At 36.8% G+C, this 17,721-nt stretch overlaps 1 protein-coding gene across 3 annotated transcripts in view; it reads right to left on the bottom strand.

Moving 5' to 3' along the window:
• Positions 1–17,721, bottom strand: part of LOC143160727 (adhesion G protein-coupled receptor A1-like) — a 296,528-nt gene that overhangs the window by 36,113 nt on the left and 242,694 nt on the right. For all 3 annotated transcript variants that reach the window (XM_076338820.1, XM_076338822.1, XM_076338821.1), the window contains 3 exons: positions 10,164–10,291; positions 9,096–9,219; positions 1,364–1,509 (listed from right to left, as the gene is read on the bottom strand). In XM_076338820.1, coding sequence (XP_076194935.1) covers positions 1,364–1,509; positions 9,096–9,219; positions 10,164–10,291 — 398 coding nt within the window. The remainder of the gene's footprint in view (positions 1–1,363; positions 1,510–9,095; positions 9,220–10,163; positions 10,292–17,721) is intronic.

The following is a 17,721-nucleotide window of genomic DNA, read 5'->3' on the forward strand; positions in this document are numbered from 1 at the left end:
TTTTGCCATGAGCTAGTAACAGAAAGAGTGAAATTCTCATCTGTGAAAAATGGTATAGTAAATAATGGATTAGCAAAGTAAGGCACTCTCAGTGAAAGTACATCCTCTTGCTTACACCTAACAAAGCTAATGTTCAATATGGCTCTTCACTATATAAATTTTATGTTAACTTTAATCAATTTCATCTCTAGAAAGAAAATGTTTTAAAAAGCAGAAAACTAATCATGGTAATAAAGATTTCACTCAGCAGAATCAGACAGCAAAACACAATTCATCATCTTCTAGACTTTTAACAAGTTGTGACAACCTCACACAGCCATCTATAAATGCTACTTAATAAACATTTCGTGTTCAAAATAAAATAAGCTAAGTCTGTTTAAAAGAATATACTAATCTGGATTTTTCACAGCAAAGCCATGAAAAGTAGAATCCGTATTTCCTGTCCTTCACTATAAAACTGAGGTCTTTAGTCTAAATTAACCATTCAGGTTTTTCCATGATCTGTGGGGAAAGAGAAGCACCTCCATAAGACTGTTCATCCTGTCCTCATACAAACATCCAAGGCAGAAGGGAGGAATTGTTCTCTGGAAGTTCCTCTCTGTCTCAGTCTCCCTCCCAAATCTATACGTGGGCACTAGATAACTTTGGCTAATACCTAACTTTTTGATAGCTAAAGTCAAAAAAGATTAATCCATCTTCTCATGAATTTGGTTAGAAATCCTAGTTTGCGGTACGTTATTGGTTTTTTTCTATGCAGACTGACTATTTTGGCTTGAAGTTTCAGCATCTCATAGGCATCTGGTTAAAATTCTTACTGCATTACACCTGCCATGCTGTCAGAGACACATTAGTTAGCCTGCTCCATCTAGAAAGCTGATAGGGAGTCCAGACTTTCAGTTGCTCCTGTAATAGCATTAGATCTCTGATGTGGAATGAGGAAGGTTGCTATCAGGTTATTAGGCAATCAATACAAGCGTGGGCAAGATTTACAGCAGAATAGAAAAGGGTAAAGGGAGAGTCATTATAGCGTCGTTTCTGCTGATTAAATAATACCTTAACCCGGAAGCAAGCCAGGTTTTTTCCTCCAGAAGAAACCAACAGAAACATTTGAATTGTGCCTGTTCAGATAAAGGTGTCTGAACCTAGCCAGTACCAGTTCTGCATATTTCCATCTCCTGAGTAGAGTTAACTATTAGCATACAATAAATATTCAGATTTCTATATACACCTAAGTGACTCAATTCTTTATGGATCCTATTTACAGTCTGTAAAAAGTAAAGAATACAGAAATAAAAGTGAGAGTTTGTTTAAAGTTTATATGTTTTAGGAATACATTAAAAAAAGTATAGCTAATATTCCATACCTGAGTAGTGGTTGCTTTGGATAAGAAGGTTGGTCACTGTTTTGGCACGGCTGAGGTTTTTTTGTGACTTGCTTATAAATATTCCTGGCAGTTACTCCAATCCATAGCATAGTAGAGAGTGTAGAATAATGTAGTACTATGCCAACCTAAAAAAAGAATGGACAGTTAAACAAGTCAGCAAATGGATCAGTAAAACAAGAGTTTTGGAAGACTCTTAATGCATAAGTGTACAAACAAACAGATTTTTTTAACTGAATTTGTAAGTGCATCCATTTTTCTTTCTCTCTGGTTATTTCTAATCAGGGAAAACACTTTTAAAAAGCAGATGGAATCTGTTATTTAATCTATCATAGATAATATCTGTGATACCAGATGGTATGTTATGAAACCAAGACTGTAAAGACATTTGTTTTCTAAGAACCTGATTAATGACGAATTTTTACACCTGGATTTAAAGTGATGCGAAGCTTAGTTTGTGTTGCAAGCTTTGTTAGCTTATCATGACAATGCAATTTAAAAATGAATGAGAGGGCAGCATTTTTGCTTGCTATTATGCTACTATTTCCTTTCCTTTTTCAGGAATATCCTGCTGTAGTTCCCTCTCAGCTGCATATAGCCAAGGTTGACTTCTTGTAATGGGATCAGTGCTATTTGCCTAAACCCAGATTATTTTCAGACATATTTTAAGGAACTTATAAACTTGGCCATATAATTTTTAAAATTAAATGACAGATCTTGGCATCCTCCCTTAAAAGGAAATACAAACTCTCAATAGTGTTAGTATCATTTTGTTTCCAAGGAACTGGTGTATTTACCATTGAAAGTAAAATAAAGTACAAACACCTCTAAAATACAAACATCTTTGTTATGTTAGTAATTGTTATTCATTACTATGGAAACAGTAATTGGAATTTTATCCAATCTCCCAATGCTTTATTACATCAGCTAAGTCTCCATCTGATTATATAAAATGAGGTTACCTTTGAAGCAATAACCTGACATTTTGCAGTGACAAGTAAAATATTGCTATAATTGGAAAGCACATAAATGTTTAAGGAATACAGAGAATTGCTGAATAAAGCTAACACAAATCTATTATAATGATTTATTTGAACCAGTGTTCATTTTTGCTCAACTTAAAACAAAGTAATTGATGGGTAAAGAAAAAAAAAATCCATGAATTTTGTTTATATTTACTAATATAGCACAAAACTTGAAGATAGCAGCAAATATCATCAACAGAAAACCCTTTGTAATTTTCTCTGGGACTTGTCTGACACATTAGACAAGGGAGTGTAAAGCCTTCATAGCTGTTGTCGCTTGAGGAGAAGAGGCGGAAATAAGAGAATGAGACAACTTTGTACCATCAGCTGGCAGACGTTGCCAGTTCAGTGGCTAGTGCTGTCTGGACTTAGATCGTATGCAGCTTGCGGTATTTCTGTAGGGACGCAGTGAATATGACTATGAGCTGGGGGGGGGAGTGAAGGAGTAAGGCAGGAGGGAGAAGAGGGGGAGGAGAAAGGGGGAGAAAAAGGAGGCGGGAACCATGAGAAAGAATTGGAAAAATTCTAGAGATACGGTTCATAACCTCTTTCTCATTTCAGCATAGCACTGCTACTATATATTCCGTAATTATTCTACACAAGTATGCTAAAAAGTCCATAAGAATATGAACAGCAGGGATGAATTTCATGTGAGAAGGCACTTACATGTGAAATTTTGACAACATATATGGCCACATATAGAGAAATGATCAGCCACTTAAGTGAATGAGATTCCTAAAAATAGTACAATAAAACAATTTTATTGAACTTTCAAGGAGGCAACTGAACTGAAAACATCATTGCTATGCTACACCTTAGTCACATTATTTTTCTTCACAGCGTGCTCATATTTCAGCAACTTAGTTCCTTCTGATATATGGACAAATCGAACAAACATGGACAAGAGGCAGAAATGTTATCATCTTCTGTACTAACTCTTTAATAATATGGCTCTTTCTCTCTCTCAAAAAAACCCCATCCATTTGCATTTCTTGCTTAAAGGAAAGGAGGATATATCCTCATGATACAGGACCGCCTCATGACTGACGGATTTGAAGACAATGGTGACAATCTGCAGATAAAACATATATGACACAACAAAAATGTGGAATTTGGAAGGGTGCGCTGAGCTGTTACACTAAATTCCAAAGGAAGGGGTAGCCTTATCTCTGTGTGGTGATGATTTTGTTTCTCACTTCCCATCACAAAATAGGCTTTCTGGACCAGAATTTTTGCTCTTATTCATCCACTAATAATAATTAGTAAAGAAATGCTTGTCACACCTCATCTCGAAAATTCAGTTTCAAAGTGGTGGGCTTTGCTCTCTGCCTCTTCCTTCCCCATATCTCCACACTGACATCAGTCATGCCACAGAGATGCACTTTCCTCACTGTTGCACTTAGGGGCTGTGGCTGCATGCTCTTTTGTCCTCTTCAGTGGGACTACCTCTTTCTAGCTCTCTTAAGCTAGGAAGGCATCTGAGCCCTATGCTAGAAGTACACGAGATACCAGCTCATGACATGGAAGGGGAAGACAAGGCTCAACAGAAAGGGGAACAGGACAAAGATAGTTTTGCTCAGTAAACTCTCATTTAACTCTGTTAGCAAATGTAAACCTTAGGTTTATGCACTAAAGGTCCAGGGTACAAATTTATCTGTGTGTATCTTGTTACTGGATTTGTGCCTCTGTAAAGCTTAAGAGGCCAATAAATAGATACAAATTAAATACCCAAGACTTCACTTAAAACTATTTTCACTGTAAGTAGAACTTCTGTATTTCACATAAAATTGTGTGGGAAGGGTCAAGTTTTCCACACAGAATGAAGGATTATGATTGAATATATTAAAGTGATGACCCTTATTCGTAAGAAGGTTTTCCACTGACAGGCCAAATGGTACAGAAAGAACTGTCAGGACACATGCATTGAAGACAGCATTGCACCTAAAGCTGTTTAATAACCGCAGTTAGATGGTGAAAATTTTCTTCTTTCCTTGGACTCATTTTTTCCATGTTCTGTGTTCTTAGAACACTTATCTTTGGGAATGAGCACCAGCCTACTGAATAGAAGATTATGCTTTTCTACAGTAAGAAGATGCTGTCTGCATGTGCTCCTAGAGGTAACTTAAGTGCCCCACCATGCAGTTACCACGGTAATGACCAGAATACACATTTATGCAAGGCATTTTGGCACAAAAAATTCTCTTGCTCAGCTTTAACTTGCACACAAATTTCTTTGTTTTCCTCTAGGTTTTAATTTAATTTCTTTTTTTTTCAGTTGTAAACATGTTTGAGATAAGATTGTCGTTCTTCAGCCAGTTCTATTTAAAGGAGGATATGGATATGCACTGACATTCCATTTAAACTATTAATCCTGCACTGAAAGTGATTCTTTTCAGCGAGACGAAGGGATTCAGGAATTTCTCTGCAGTCTATAACACCACTGGATGTGAATATTTCATGTTCTTAAAACATTTAGCCTTAGAACAACCCTGTGCTCCCTTCACAGGTAAAAGATTTAGAGCAAGAAGCTGAGACCCACAAATAAGGTACCTGAGACCAGGAAGGACAATCTTCAGCACAGCATGCACATCTAACTCCAAAGCGTGCAAAGTCTTTAGCCGTCATAAGTTGCTGCTAGTGAAGTTTCCAGCCACCTAATACCTCGCTTGTGCATATGACTAGCTTTGTTCCTGTCTCAGCAGAGCTGAACAATGCAGCACCTTTCTCACCAAAGACCACTCAAGAGCTCTTAAATAACATTCTTCGCTTGAGACACCTCAACTGGCAAACTTGATCACAGTAGATTAATTTTACACCCATTCTTTCAAAAAAAATATAGCTAGAGCAGAAAGAACTGCTCTTTTCCTCCTCTTTCTGTAATATTTTTGTATCTGCAGCTCCTGCCTGAGATGTGGTGCATAGCTCTAGGACCTCCTTAGTTTAACAGGATTCAAATCCAAATTTCTAACTTCCAGGCTACTGGCTAATATGGAACAGGCTTCGCCTTTCTTGCTGAAGATTTACTGCTCTACAGAAAGGAATTCACAAGCAGTTTCACATATGACACTCATTGGGGAGGAGGAAGGTCTGAGCCTTGCCAAATTTTACATGGAAGCTTGTATTTGATAAACCATATAGGAGATTCTTGGAGATGTGATTGAAGTGATCATGCCACTCAGTGACTGGCCAGTAGGATAAAAAATTATGATTCTGTCTCACTCCCTAGCTTTTCTGTCTCCTAAAACTTGTGCCCCTAAGCCTATTCTTCATGCTTCAACATGTTGAACTGACAATTTCATCCCCTAGCACACATAGCCCCATGGCTATCATGCTCACCTGGAAAGTAGGGGCCATAAGACTGAAATCTTTCAGACTGAGGGTACAGAATCAATGCCTCCCACACATGGGGAGTGATCCAGCTACAGTTGTGTCTCCTTCCATCTCATTCCTTACCAGAAAGGAATAAGACTCCTTCTGCCCTTTGAAGTAAAGTAATCTGAGACCCTAACTCTGAGAGATGGAAGGGGCTGACTACATCATCCACTGGCTGGCCCAATCACCTTTCTGGCTAGTGTTCTGGCGCTGATTAATCCCATTCTGCCGTTCCTAACACAACCTTTGCCTTGCATGAAAGATTTTGCCATAAACTCAAGACTCTGGATTCTACATCAACAGCCAGCATTCAGTGACACCCAGAATCAGATTCGTGGGTAATCTAAACAGTCTGTAGAAACACCTCATTCACACAGGAAATCCGTGAAGAAGCAATCAACTCTTCCAGACCAGCACTCTAACATCAGTTTTCTTTATAAATCATAAAGACTGTATAGCACATACGCAAGTGAGACCGTCCGTACAAAACCCTCTCTGAAATAGCTATGCAGGTTTAAAAGGGAGTTTCAGATTTTTAGATTCCAGATAAAAATAAATATCTTGCCATCTCTGAAAACACATTTTTTTGTGTAATTACTTTGCCTTCAAGGGGATATGAAGGTTCTTCCAGCTATCTATCACAGAAAATGGGTCCATTTCCATAGCACTAATTCCTGCTGCTTAAAATTAGCCTGGGACACCTCATTTAGAGGGAGAAGGTGATCCAACTGAAGTTATTTTAGAACCACCCTTTTTGGTTAGTTATGAAGGATAAAAATTAACTCAGTCTATTATTTCACTTGGGTAAGGATGTTGCAGTGAAATTTGTGTGAAAGTTTTAGGGATAATTACAATAAGAAAGGTGGAGGTTCACTGGCTTTGACACCATGTTTCAGTGATTAGTACAGAAAATGCTTGCACTTGGAATCTTCCCCTACGCACTCAGGAAACAAAAAGTGCAAATTACATTGCTGCAGGGTGAAGCTGTGTTTTGAATTGTAGCAGATGGAAAGATACCTGTGCTATAGCAACACTGATGGTGTTACACATGGAGTACAACTAATATTTTAGTGCTGCTTGAAGCAGTAATATTTTCACAAATACATTTTTAAACCCTAACATCAGTTTTTTTCCAGAACTGAAAAAAAAAAAAAAAAAAAAGAAAAAGAGGAGAAAGAGACAAAACTTAGACTAGAGGGATACACAAGCCCAAACCAGCTATATTAATATACCTTTCATTAGGCTGAGCGATTTAAAGAATTGCTATATTCCATATGCAGGACAAAAGGAGTGCTGTCCACCCCACGACCACTTATGCAAGCTATGGGAAATGTTCAAATATGTGAGCTTCTTGGGAAACCATTAGTAGGTCTGACCTCCCTACCTCCTAGCTTTGGCACCCTGAATATTAATTCACAGAGTAATCCTCTCAGGGTTATCACAGGAGGAGAGAGCCACTGGGACTCACAGAATTTTGAAAAACGTTGCTGTCAGTAGGCAAGAAAGGCTCTGTGGTGGGGTACAATGTTCTGGGAGTGAACATTTGTTCAGCCTGTGTTACCAGCTATAGGAGTCTTGTCTTAGATTGTTTGGACTGTTGCATCCATTAGCCCTACCTAATGACATCAGACAATTTCTACCAGGAACCAGAGGACTGTGTGTGTCTTGTGTCCTGTATCTTTCCTATATTTTAACTGCTGATGATACTGTCTGTTGATGTAGCATGGTGTCAGGTAAATAACTGTATGAAACTGATTAGAAGGCATATGTGAACGGATCCATTCAATTTCTCTAAGTGCTCATGTTTCTCAGCAGCTCAGGATCTGACCCTGTACCATAGCAAGAAACAGCTCTCACTGATAATGCATTTTATGAAGGTACCCCTGTAGTTTATGTATTACTCATAACAGATTATTAATAACTCATTTATCTCAATCAATTTTTCATTATCACTGTTAATACTGCATTGTTACCATGCAATCTGCAAAGTAAATAACCAGACAATGATTGTAACAACAGATGGTCATTTGTGATCATGTAATTACATGGCCATGGCTGCCCTACAAACTAATCTGCTACCCTCACTTGCAAACTGCAGATAAAGACAATGGTAGGTGATATTTCAATTTGCTAGAACTTACAGATTAATTATGACACAATACACTACACATTGTGAGATATTTATCTCAGAATAATCTAGTGGACAACTGTGTCATTTAAATGAATACCATGTAATATACATAGGTAGACTTTGCACATAGAATGTTACAGGTGCTTACAGATCTACATGTGCTGTTTATTGATGGTCATGCACAAGTATACACAAAAGGCTTCCAAAGCATCTCACTGAAAATTAGAGTGATAACTCTTACGCTAGTTATTCAAGTTTTGCAGTGAGTCAGCTGTTGGCTGACGGCTCTTGCTGTTTACACCTATTTGAGCCAATCAAAAGAACCAGATTAGTGACAGGCAAAATATCTGGGAGAATGTTGGCTTAATAAAGTGCTTTACTACAGGTAAATACCAACAACACTCATGAGATCTGGAGCACTTCTACAAAATCTGAGAGGAAGAAATATTTAAGACAAACAAATTGCAACAAGCCCTCATCAGGCATTACAGAAGATGACTGAAATGACTCTCTTTATATGCTGTACAGACGCAGCCTCTATATTCAGAGCAGCTGAAGCCATGCCCTCTCTGTGCATCTCACGACACTATATCCCCGGAAAGGATGAAGTAAGAGATGTGAAATAGTCCAGCAGTGCAAACAGGGGTCCATAAATCGCAAGTGTACTGGTCTGCTTTGTCTCCTTAGCTTGAGTTGTAATTAAAAGACATAATCATACTATAAACATTAAGCTGCCCAAGTATATATTTAAGGATCACCCAGTGAAGCCAGGGCCACCCTCAGGCAAATGGCATATATATTACAAAAGAGCAGCAGTAACTTTAGTTTCACACATTCAATCCAAAGATCAGAAAGGACATTAGAAATATTTGGGAATCATAGTTTTCAACTGTCCTGTAGAACAGAGAGATATTATGATTTTTGGGGATTTTTTAAAAATAAGGAAATCTGAGCTGCAGAGAAGTTAATGCATTGGTCAGCTTCTCACAGAAACTCAGGTGACAGCCAAACACTGAATGCTCCCAGTGCTGGCCTTTAAAAGACATGCTTATAATGATGACTTGTTTTGAAGAACTTAAGATTCAGGAACAATATATAAAAAGAAAGAAAACTATCAATATTATGTTAAAAGATACAGTTTCAGGCTTTCATTCTATTAGTGAGGATTACTAAGGCAGATACTTACAGCTTGACATATAATTGGATATTTAATGCGATTGATTCCACCAGCAAAAACAGCAAATGTAAGAGCAGTATGGAAACAAAAGTTGAGAAGCATGTGCCATCCTTTTCTACTTATTCGGATTGTGCTGTTGAAAAATCACATTTTAAAATTAAAAAACAACATATCTGTTATGAAAATTTCGCTTTGGAAAAAATGCTTAATATGATAAAATTAAATTCTCTGATTCTTGAATACCTACTTAGCAATCTACCTATAGGACAGAGTCTGATTTATAAAGCATTGAAATCAATGGTTAAAAGGTAAAATTGATGGTAAAAATTGTAGAGTCTACTGACAAGGGTCTACTGACTTAAAGTTTCCTCCATCAAATCAAGCATTTAAAGTAGAGTATTAAAAGCAAAAGGCTTATTGCATAGCTTCAGATATGCAGAACTTTAGCAAGACATCTCTAAAGGATTAAATGGAAGCTGAAGATCAGAAGTCATTGCATTAAGTTCACTTAGTTAATATTTAGCAGCTTCTACAGCACAATACATTCTTACTCTTTTAAATTGCTAATGGTCTTTAACAGAAGTACGTAATTAAAATGGCATTTATATAAATCTTTCATATAAAGGAAAACACAAGTTTTCTAAAACCAAGAAGATTTAGAAGTCAAAGAAAATTTCTTTTATCCGATGATAGTTACCAAGTCTTTCAACCAAACTTGGTCTTAGAAGCCAATACCGCCAGTGTAGCTGTCCAAAGTGCTGCTCTTTGACTGGAATTTGCCAGACAGCAATTTGATAGTGGTCGTGGTTTCATATTGAATTGTCAAGTTAGAAATCTTAGGAACAGTGTGTCGGCCATTTAGACAAACGTCTCAGGAAAGATACAGCTTGGGAACAGCTTGAGAAAGGTTGACATAACCTTTTTTTGATTTCTCTGGTGTAAATCACATTGCTGATGTTACTATCCAACAGTAATTCAGATCATTTTAATTTATCTTTTCAGCGAGGGTTAGAAAAATTGAAGTACCTCAGCATAATGCTGACCATTTAACAGAAGTGCTTAAAATTGAGTTCTTACCTGTGATGGACAATGTAGGTGATAATGGAAGCAAACAGGCACAACAACATAACTGCAGTACATGCATATACCACAGGGTGCAGAAACTCCCCGGGGTACTGGGGGAAAGACAACACTGTCTTAAAATCCTATGGAGAAAGCAAAATGATTTAACATTGTTAGGCATGTGTGAAACTCTGAGACTTCATTTCAATATGTCCTGTCGTTTCTAGCTGTTCCCTTTCAAGAGCAGGAAAATAAGATGATGAACTTTTTACGTAGATATAGTTCATGAATTTACAATAATATCAGACTGCTCTTTCCTCATCTGCATACACTTTGCTAGACAGAAATTAACCTTTTTGTACAATTTTAATTAAAAAAAAAGTCTGAAAAAATACACAGAATATTACATCTTCCAGGCATTAGCAATATCTGTTCCTTCTGATAACATGAACTTTATGTGTGTGTTTTACTAGGATATTAAGTACAAAATATCAAATTACCGTAAAGGTCTCTAAATGGTATATACATGGCTGCAGAAGAACCATTCAAAGAAACAAAAGCCATGAGAATACACCCAAAAATATCCACGGACTCGCTCCTGTATTCAAATACAATTCCCAGTTGATACATCTCCTCTGACCCAATGACCTTCACACTTAGTTGCAAATACTCTACTCCCTACAACAATTCAAAAGCAGCTTGACAGCTACATTAATAGCAGACTAAAGATCCATGCATTCCTTTTGGACCTGCTAGTGCCTACTGACACAATTCTTCGTGAAAAACGTAATGAAAAACTATTAATATCTTTGTAAAATTACTGGATCTCACAAGTAAGAAATAGGAAGAGAGCTAAATCTGCAGGTGTGATGGATGGAAAGCAGAAGGAGCCTGTTACAGAAAACAGTATGTCTTCAGACTATCTGAAATAAACCAAATATTAGAAGTTCACTGTAATACATTAAGCCACATCCGTTTGTGGCAATACATTTCTGCAAACAAGTAGTATAAATTAGACACAAACTATCACCTGAGTGCAAACAAAGTGTCGTCTACATGCCAGTTTCAATATGCAGTGGCACTAACTGTGCACACAAAAATGAATATACATCCCAGCACAGAAAAAACTAAAATCTGAAAAAGTACTGAATATGACAATCCAGCAAACTCTAACACTGAAAATACTGGCATACATTTAAAAGACTTTTTTCTTATTTGTCAGTTTTAGGTTCCCCTGGAAGAAGATTCAGTACATTATTTTCCTGAGGTGAAATCTCCCCTTTGGAGACTGGGACTGTAATGCTAATACATTATTTTTAATCTCATTTGCATGCAGAGAGCTGATTTACAGCACCATTATTTATGTATATGAACTTGTTCATGTACAAGCAGGTAATGTTCATGAGTATATGCAATTATTAAATCAGGGGGAAAGGTACTGTTCTGTTTACCTTCCAGAAAGGTCCTTACAAGTAACAGATGCCCTAGTAGTCATTATTTTTCTTCATTTTAGCTTTAAAGTTCCTGAGATCGATTATATCAGTTTCTCCAGACGCATATTAATGTCAGTTCTAAAACAGAGCAGCTTACAACATATATAAAGACGACCGTCAAAATGAACAAATAACATATGAACAAGATGGCAAACATATGTCGTCACATCCCATTTCTCTTCAAGTACTTCCTCAGCTTGCGTGTGTACCTCAGTTAAATCTGCTCAGTCACCACTTGTCCCACACACAAGTCCTCTCTCAGCCCTGCCGAGATCACCAAGACTCAAAGGCAGAGGTGGAGTCACTTGTCACAGAGGTAGTCTTATGCTGTCTCCTAACATCTCTCGCTACTTTTCCGTCAACCACAAGTGGAATAGAAGAGGAAAAGAACTCTGTCTTTTGATGTGATAGCTTTTTAATGTGACAGACCTATGCTCTTGAGGCCTTCTCTTGATTTTGTTTCAGGATATACTGAATTCACAAATTTCAAATAATTCTTTAAAAGCCTATTGGCTCAGAACTGCCACTGAATCTACACTCAAACACCCTTTTTTGACCATCTTTTCTCCCATGTTTTTATTTACATCACCTCCCCATTAATTCTTTTACAGAGCGAATTTCTTGAGGGAGACTATTCTTTACCAGAAATGTTCAGTACAATTTTGGTTCATGTTACTAGAGTAGTCATGTAAATACTGGACAATTTAACTAGAAATACTCTGTTGAAAATGATAAAATATTTACTTCTAGCTCTTACTGATATAATCATATTTTGGTATACCAATAGTACACTTTGTCATTATTTTATGTATACACTTGCTTCAGTTCTGTGCATGAAGAAAACTGTTACTGTAACTAATATAGTAGTAAAAGTGCAGTTATTTAAAGAAATAAATATCTTGGATATTTCTGAAAAAAATGCTCTGAAAAGTTAACAAAGTTGTGAAAAAGGAAACACAGTGAAGCTACACGTTTATGTAGCAACAAACGAAAGCAATTTTACTTGAGGTGGCATCATTCAGTGTACTAAAGAACTAGCTTTTAATAGTGTAAATGCAAGGATCAACCAATCACTATGTTTGAACATCAGTATAAAAGCAAATGCCATATATCCTACAGGAATACAGCCATTTTGCCTGCAGAAGAATCAAGAACAATCAGCATCTTAAAGCTAATTCCATTTTAAAATATTCATTTTTTATTATTATCTGTTTTCTAATCTTGTACAGTAAATAAGTGGTAAAACTTTTGAGTATCATAATGCATTATTGCCAATGTAGAATATGCTTGTTAAGGGTTTTGTATATTGAAAACTGATTTAATTATAGATATATAATAAATTTATCTTGTCTGCTTTTTGATGATAATTAAACCTTATTGATCTGTCAGCCTCCCCTGAGTAATCCCCTGGGGAAGTCAGCATGCAGAAAACAAAGTTATTTTTCTCATGCTGTATGCAAAGCAGCATAATTGTATGTTACATTTTAAAAAGGTAGGTTTGATTTTGTTTCCTAGAGGGGATTCAAATGATGATGATATTGAAAAATGGCAGCAATATCTACAGGAAAATGAATACACACAGGACTTTGACCATTGCAAACTGCTGTCCACAACTACAAGGCCAGTAAAATATTGTCTAATGAGAAACTGTCATTCATTCACCCGTATAAGAAGGTGTGAAACCAGCTTCTTTCAGCTGTAAATGCCACCATGGCATATAAGGCACAATAGAAATTAGTGATGGAAATTAGTGACAGAAAAGACTTTTTATCAGCTATTTCATCCAACAATCAGAATTATAAAAACATCAGAGTGCAAATGGGGCTGTTTCACTTTTATTTGAGCCTTCATTCCAAAAATCGACTGAAACAGACACATCTATACAGATCAGTTAAAACTCAGTATGAAAGTATGAAGAGGTATAGACAAATTGCATACCAAAGGCAGCCCTGAGACATCTAATAGCAGATGCTGAGAAAGCTGAGGGGAAGATACAATGAACTAATACTAAATATCTGGTACTTTCACAAAATCACAGCTGCTAAAAACTATCTAAATAGTGTTGTAAATTTTTGTCATCCATCTACTTATATTGGCAAATTAAAGACTTATTTTTAATATATTGCTTGTAATAGTATGACTTTAGAAAGTATAGTCTAACTGGTTTCTGTGTTTAAAGCAGGACACCTGAAACGGTGTTCCTCAAGGAAGTGGTATCCAAGTGCCACAGAGACTTAGAAACACAAGTGCCTTTGAAAAATCAGTTATGGTAAGATTTAGATTCCTATTTGTATTTAGAGTCCTCCTACTTAAACAAAACAAAACTGAAAAATTAGGTGCCAAATATTAGGATATTTAGGAGCACCAGAATATGAAATTATCCATAGAGCTGGGTCTCTACAGAGAGCTGAAAACACTGCAATGCACATTGAGTGGAGTAGTTGATGTGCTGGAGGGCAGGACTGCCATTTGGCAAGATCTCAACAGGCTGGAGGAATGGGCTTACAGGAACCTCATGAAGTTCAATAAAGAGAAATAAAAAGTCTCCTGTCTCTGGGACAGAGTAACCCCGACAGCAGTACAGGCTGGGGGACAACTGACTGGAAAGAAGCTTTGCATAAAAGGATCAGAGGATCCTGGTGGACAATAAACTGAAAGCAAGCCAGTGGTGAGCCCCTGTGACACATAAGGTGAACCGCATATTGGGCCATATTAGCAAAAGTACAGGCAGCAGGCTGAGGGAAGTGATTATTCCCTTCTATTCGCGACTTCTGAGACCACATCTTGACTAGTGTGTCCAGTTTGGGGCACCTCAGTACGAGAAAGACATTGACAAATTGAAAGGAGTCCAGTAGAAGCCACCAAGACCTAGATTCTAAGTCTTTTAACTTACATCTCCTGTCTCCCAAGAGTTTACCCATTTTACTGAGCTCCTTTATAGTCTGGATCCCTTTACCTTCTGGTTGAAGCTGCACCACCAAGAATGCAAGATCCATTAAGCCAACAGAAAACAAGAGGAAACAGAAAGAAAGAGCTTGAGCCAGAGGCTTGATTTGTTATAAAGTTAGTGCATTTTGAAGGAGAGAAGCCTGGATTTTTGTCCCCAGTACCAAGCCAGTTTATTCATTTTACAGAGCAAATAACACGTTATTAAGTGTAATTTAATAAAAAGTAGATGTAACCCAAGGAGAAAGGAATAAAAGCCAGATCTTGCTCTTATGAGTACTCTAATTCCAAGGCTTTATGCAAAAGATTGGCACATTGAGGAATATTCTGAAAAAAGCAACCTTTTCTGGGAAGCTGGACTCAATACTGTCCATATGGGCTAAGCATTCTCTGTTAGGTGAGCAGTACATGCCAGCTGAGGACTTTGGTGAAGAGTATGTGCCTCTGCCAGGCCTCTGAATGACAGCAGAGCTTAGGAATCTAGCTCTTCACACTGGGAAGCATCTATGCACATGCAGAGGAATCTAATTCCAGGGAATTTTGCAGTTCCCACTACACCAAATGTTAATTTCGCAGATATCAGGTAAACTTTCTGGATCACTTTCATAGTCTTTGTCGCTTAAACTCTGCTAAGGTCTATTCTGTAGGTGTAAAAGTAGGTGTTTAAATACAAAAAAATTGAAAATTCATTCTTAAACCTCTCTTTTTAAGCAGCCTGATTTTTCAAAGTACTGAACCACGTTTCCATAGCCTGTTACGAGAAAACCCTGTGTTCTTTATGGGGAAAATGTCAAATACTGTAATTATGTCAACCTTCTAAATGACATCTCCATAATACTTCCCCAACTCATGAATTAATTTCTCAAAAGGCTTAGACAGGCTGTTTAATTTGGAGAAGACCTGAAACATGGAAGTTTAGAAGACTGTTTTCAGAATTAAACTTCATGAAATTCTGCAATTGTCTCCAGTTACACTGAAAATACTTAAAACGTAGCTTTTGTGGTACTGTGATCCTACCAATTTGGAAAGACTTAAAAGATTCAGGGAATGCTTGTAAAACAACAGGAGAAAAATCCTGTTAACTCTTAGCGTGATCCCTTCCTAGTATCTTGCCTCTCCTCAATTTCTCATTCACACAGTTTTCCAAGGTTTGCTTCCAGCATAGTTTCAGATTTGCTCTGTTTTTGTCAGCTCAGTCTCCTCAGCCCTAATTATTGCAAATAGCCATCCACTGAATGTATGCTACTTTTGCAAATAATGACTCCTTACACTCACAAAGAAAAAAAAAATCCAACAAAAGACCCACCTATGTTGTTTGGAATAATAAGATACATTGTGACAAAACAGGAAAGGAGTTGTTTATGATTTTATGTTCATTTAACCTATCTTCAGGATTACAATCAAAAATGCTAACAATAATTATTAATCCATTTTATGTTAATTGAGAAGTAGCATACTTAGATTTAAGAATTTTACTAGTGTTTATTTGGCAGATTTGCAGAAATTACTATTGACAAAGCAGTCCGAGGGGGAAAAGGAAATGCTGTATACAATTACAGTCATATCCATCACTAGTGAATTGCCATTCTGTTCTAAGAAAAATGAAAGGAAGAACAAAGGACAACATATGTCAACATACGTTCAGCAAATTTGAAGTTCAGTGTTGCTGTTGGATATTTTTGTTATCTCCTGAAGAGTTTTTATTCAGATATACTATGGCTACAGGGCACTAGATTGCTCATAACATACACAAACAGTCTTGAAAAATTAGAATATTGATATACAGCTCAGTTCACAAAAGAGCACAAATACATAGTATTTATAGAACAAATACTTATAATTAGGTATACCAAAGCTTCAGAATGTAAGTGTTCATAATTTTACTCTAAAACAGAAAATCATATTGCAGAGGTTCATAGTTCAAGACCCTAGAGGGCTTTGGCCACCTCCAAAAAAACCTAGAGTGTGACCGTCTCTCTTCCTCCTACAGATAACAAGAAAAGACAAAATAGGGGACTGGTCTAAACACACAGTATATGAAGGGAAAGGCAGGAATATAACTCACGAGTTTAGTTCACGGTATTTTACTCTCATCCCTAGGGCATACCATTGAAAAGCTGATCAGAAAATGATAATGCTGTATTATGTCTGACACTACTTTTTCACTTCCATCCACTGGCCCAACCCAGAGCAGAGTGAAAGCATGAGAGCAGTGTGAGGGAAGGAACTTGTACCTCTTTTCCAACCCAACCTCCAAACTGTACTCTCTCTCATTGACATCACTTGAACAACTGTCACAGAGAGAAATGAAATGGCTCTAAATGAGTCCTCTCACTTGAAGTATGCTCATGCTTATTAATTATCAATCGTAGTTGATAAATCCTTGATTACTGCCTTTCTAAAAAAGGACTCTATGAAACCTTTATTTTAACCCTTTTACTGCTCATAGGCAGAAACGACTTTTATAAAAGCAGTTCAGGGAACATTGTCTTACTGTTTAAAAAGATGAAAAAACAGAACATGTGCTGTACTAGCTATAAAATGGACAGTTGGATTAACTGAGGCTTCTATCTATTTCATCTTGTTCCACAGCAGGCTATACATTATTCTGATGGTAACGTAAACCTTCATCACTGTTGCTTTATTGCTGCTCTTCAGTTTACAGATACTGCTTTAGTTTTCTGCTATTACCCCCAAACATAACAATCAACTATGAATTTTTATAGTTTAATAGAGAATTATAGATTAATAACATGTATCATGATATTGTAGCTAATTTCATTGGCTACATACCATATGCTAGCTATTTTGAATTTGCTGTCAGTTTGTTAGTGTTTTAAAATATATTAGGCACTAAGGTGTGAATTAAGAAGATACACATAGGCACTTTATATTGTTCATATTATAAATCAATAGCTAAGCAGAACAATGAAATATTTTTCATTTCTGGTATGAGAATTGAACTGCCCAGAAAAGCACAGTCTCTATCAAATAAATCAATCCCTGACTTTATGCCACAAAACACTGATTAAGAAATAACACCTGAATGAAAATGATTGCACATAACAAAGCTACAGAAGTTTTTCAATAACTGTTTAGAAAGACAGCAGTTGGAAGACATATTTGTGCATGTG

The sequence above is a fragment of the Aptenodytes patagonicus genome, chromosome 5, assembly GCF_965638725.1.
Source record: "Aptenodytes patagonicus chromosome 5, bAptPat1.pri.cur, whole genome shotgun sequence".
Taxonomy (NCBI): domain Eukaryota; kingdom Metazoa; phylum Chordata; class Aves; order Sphenisciformes; family Spheniscidae; genus Aptenodytes; species Aptenodytes patagonicus.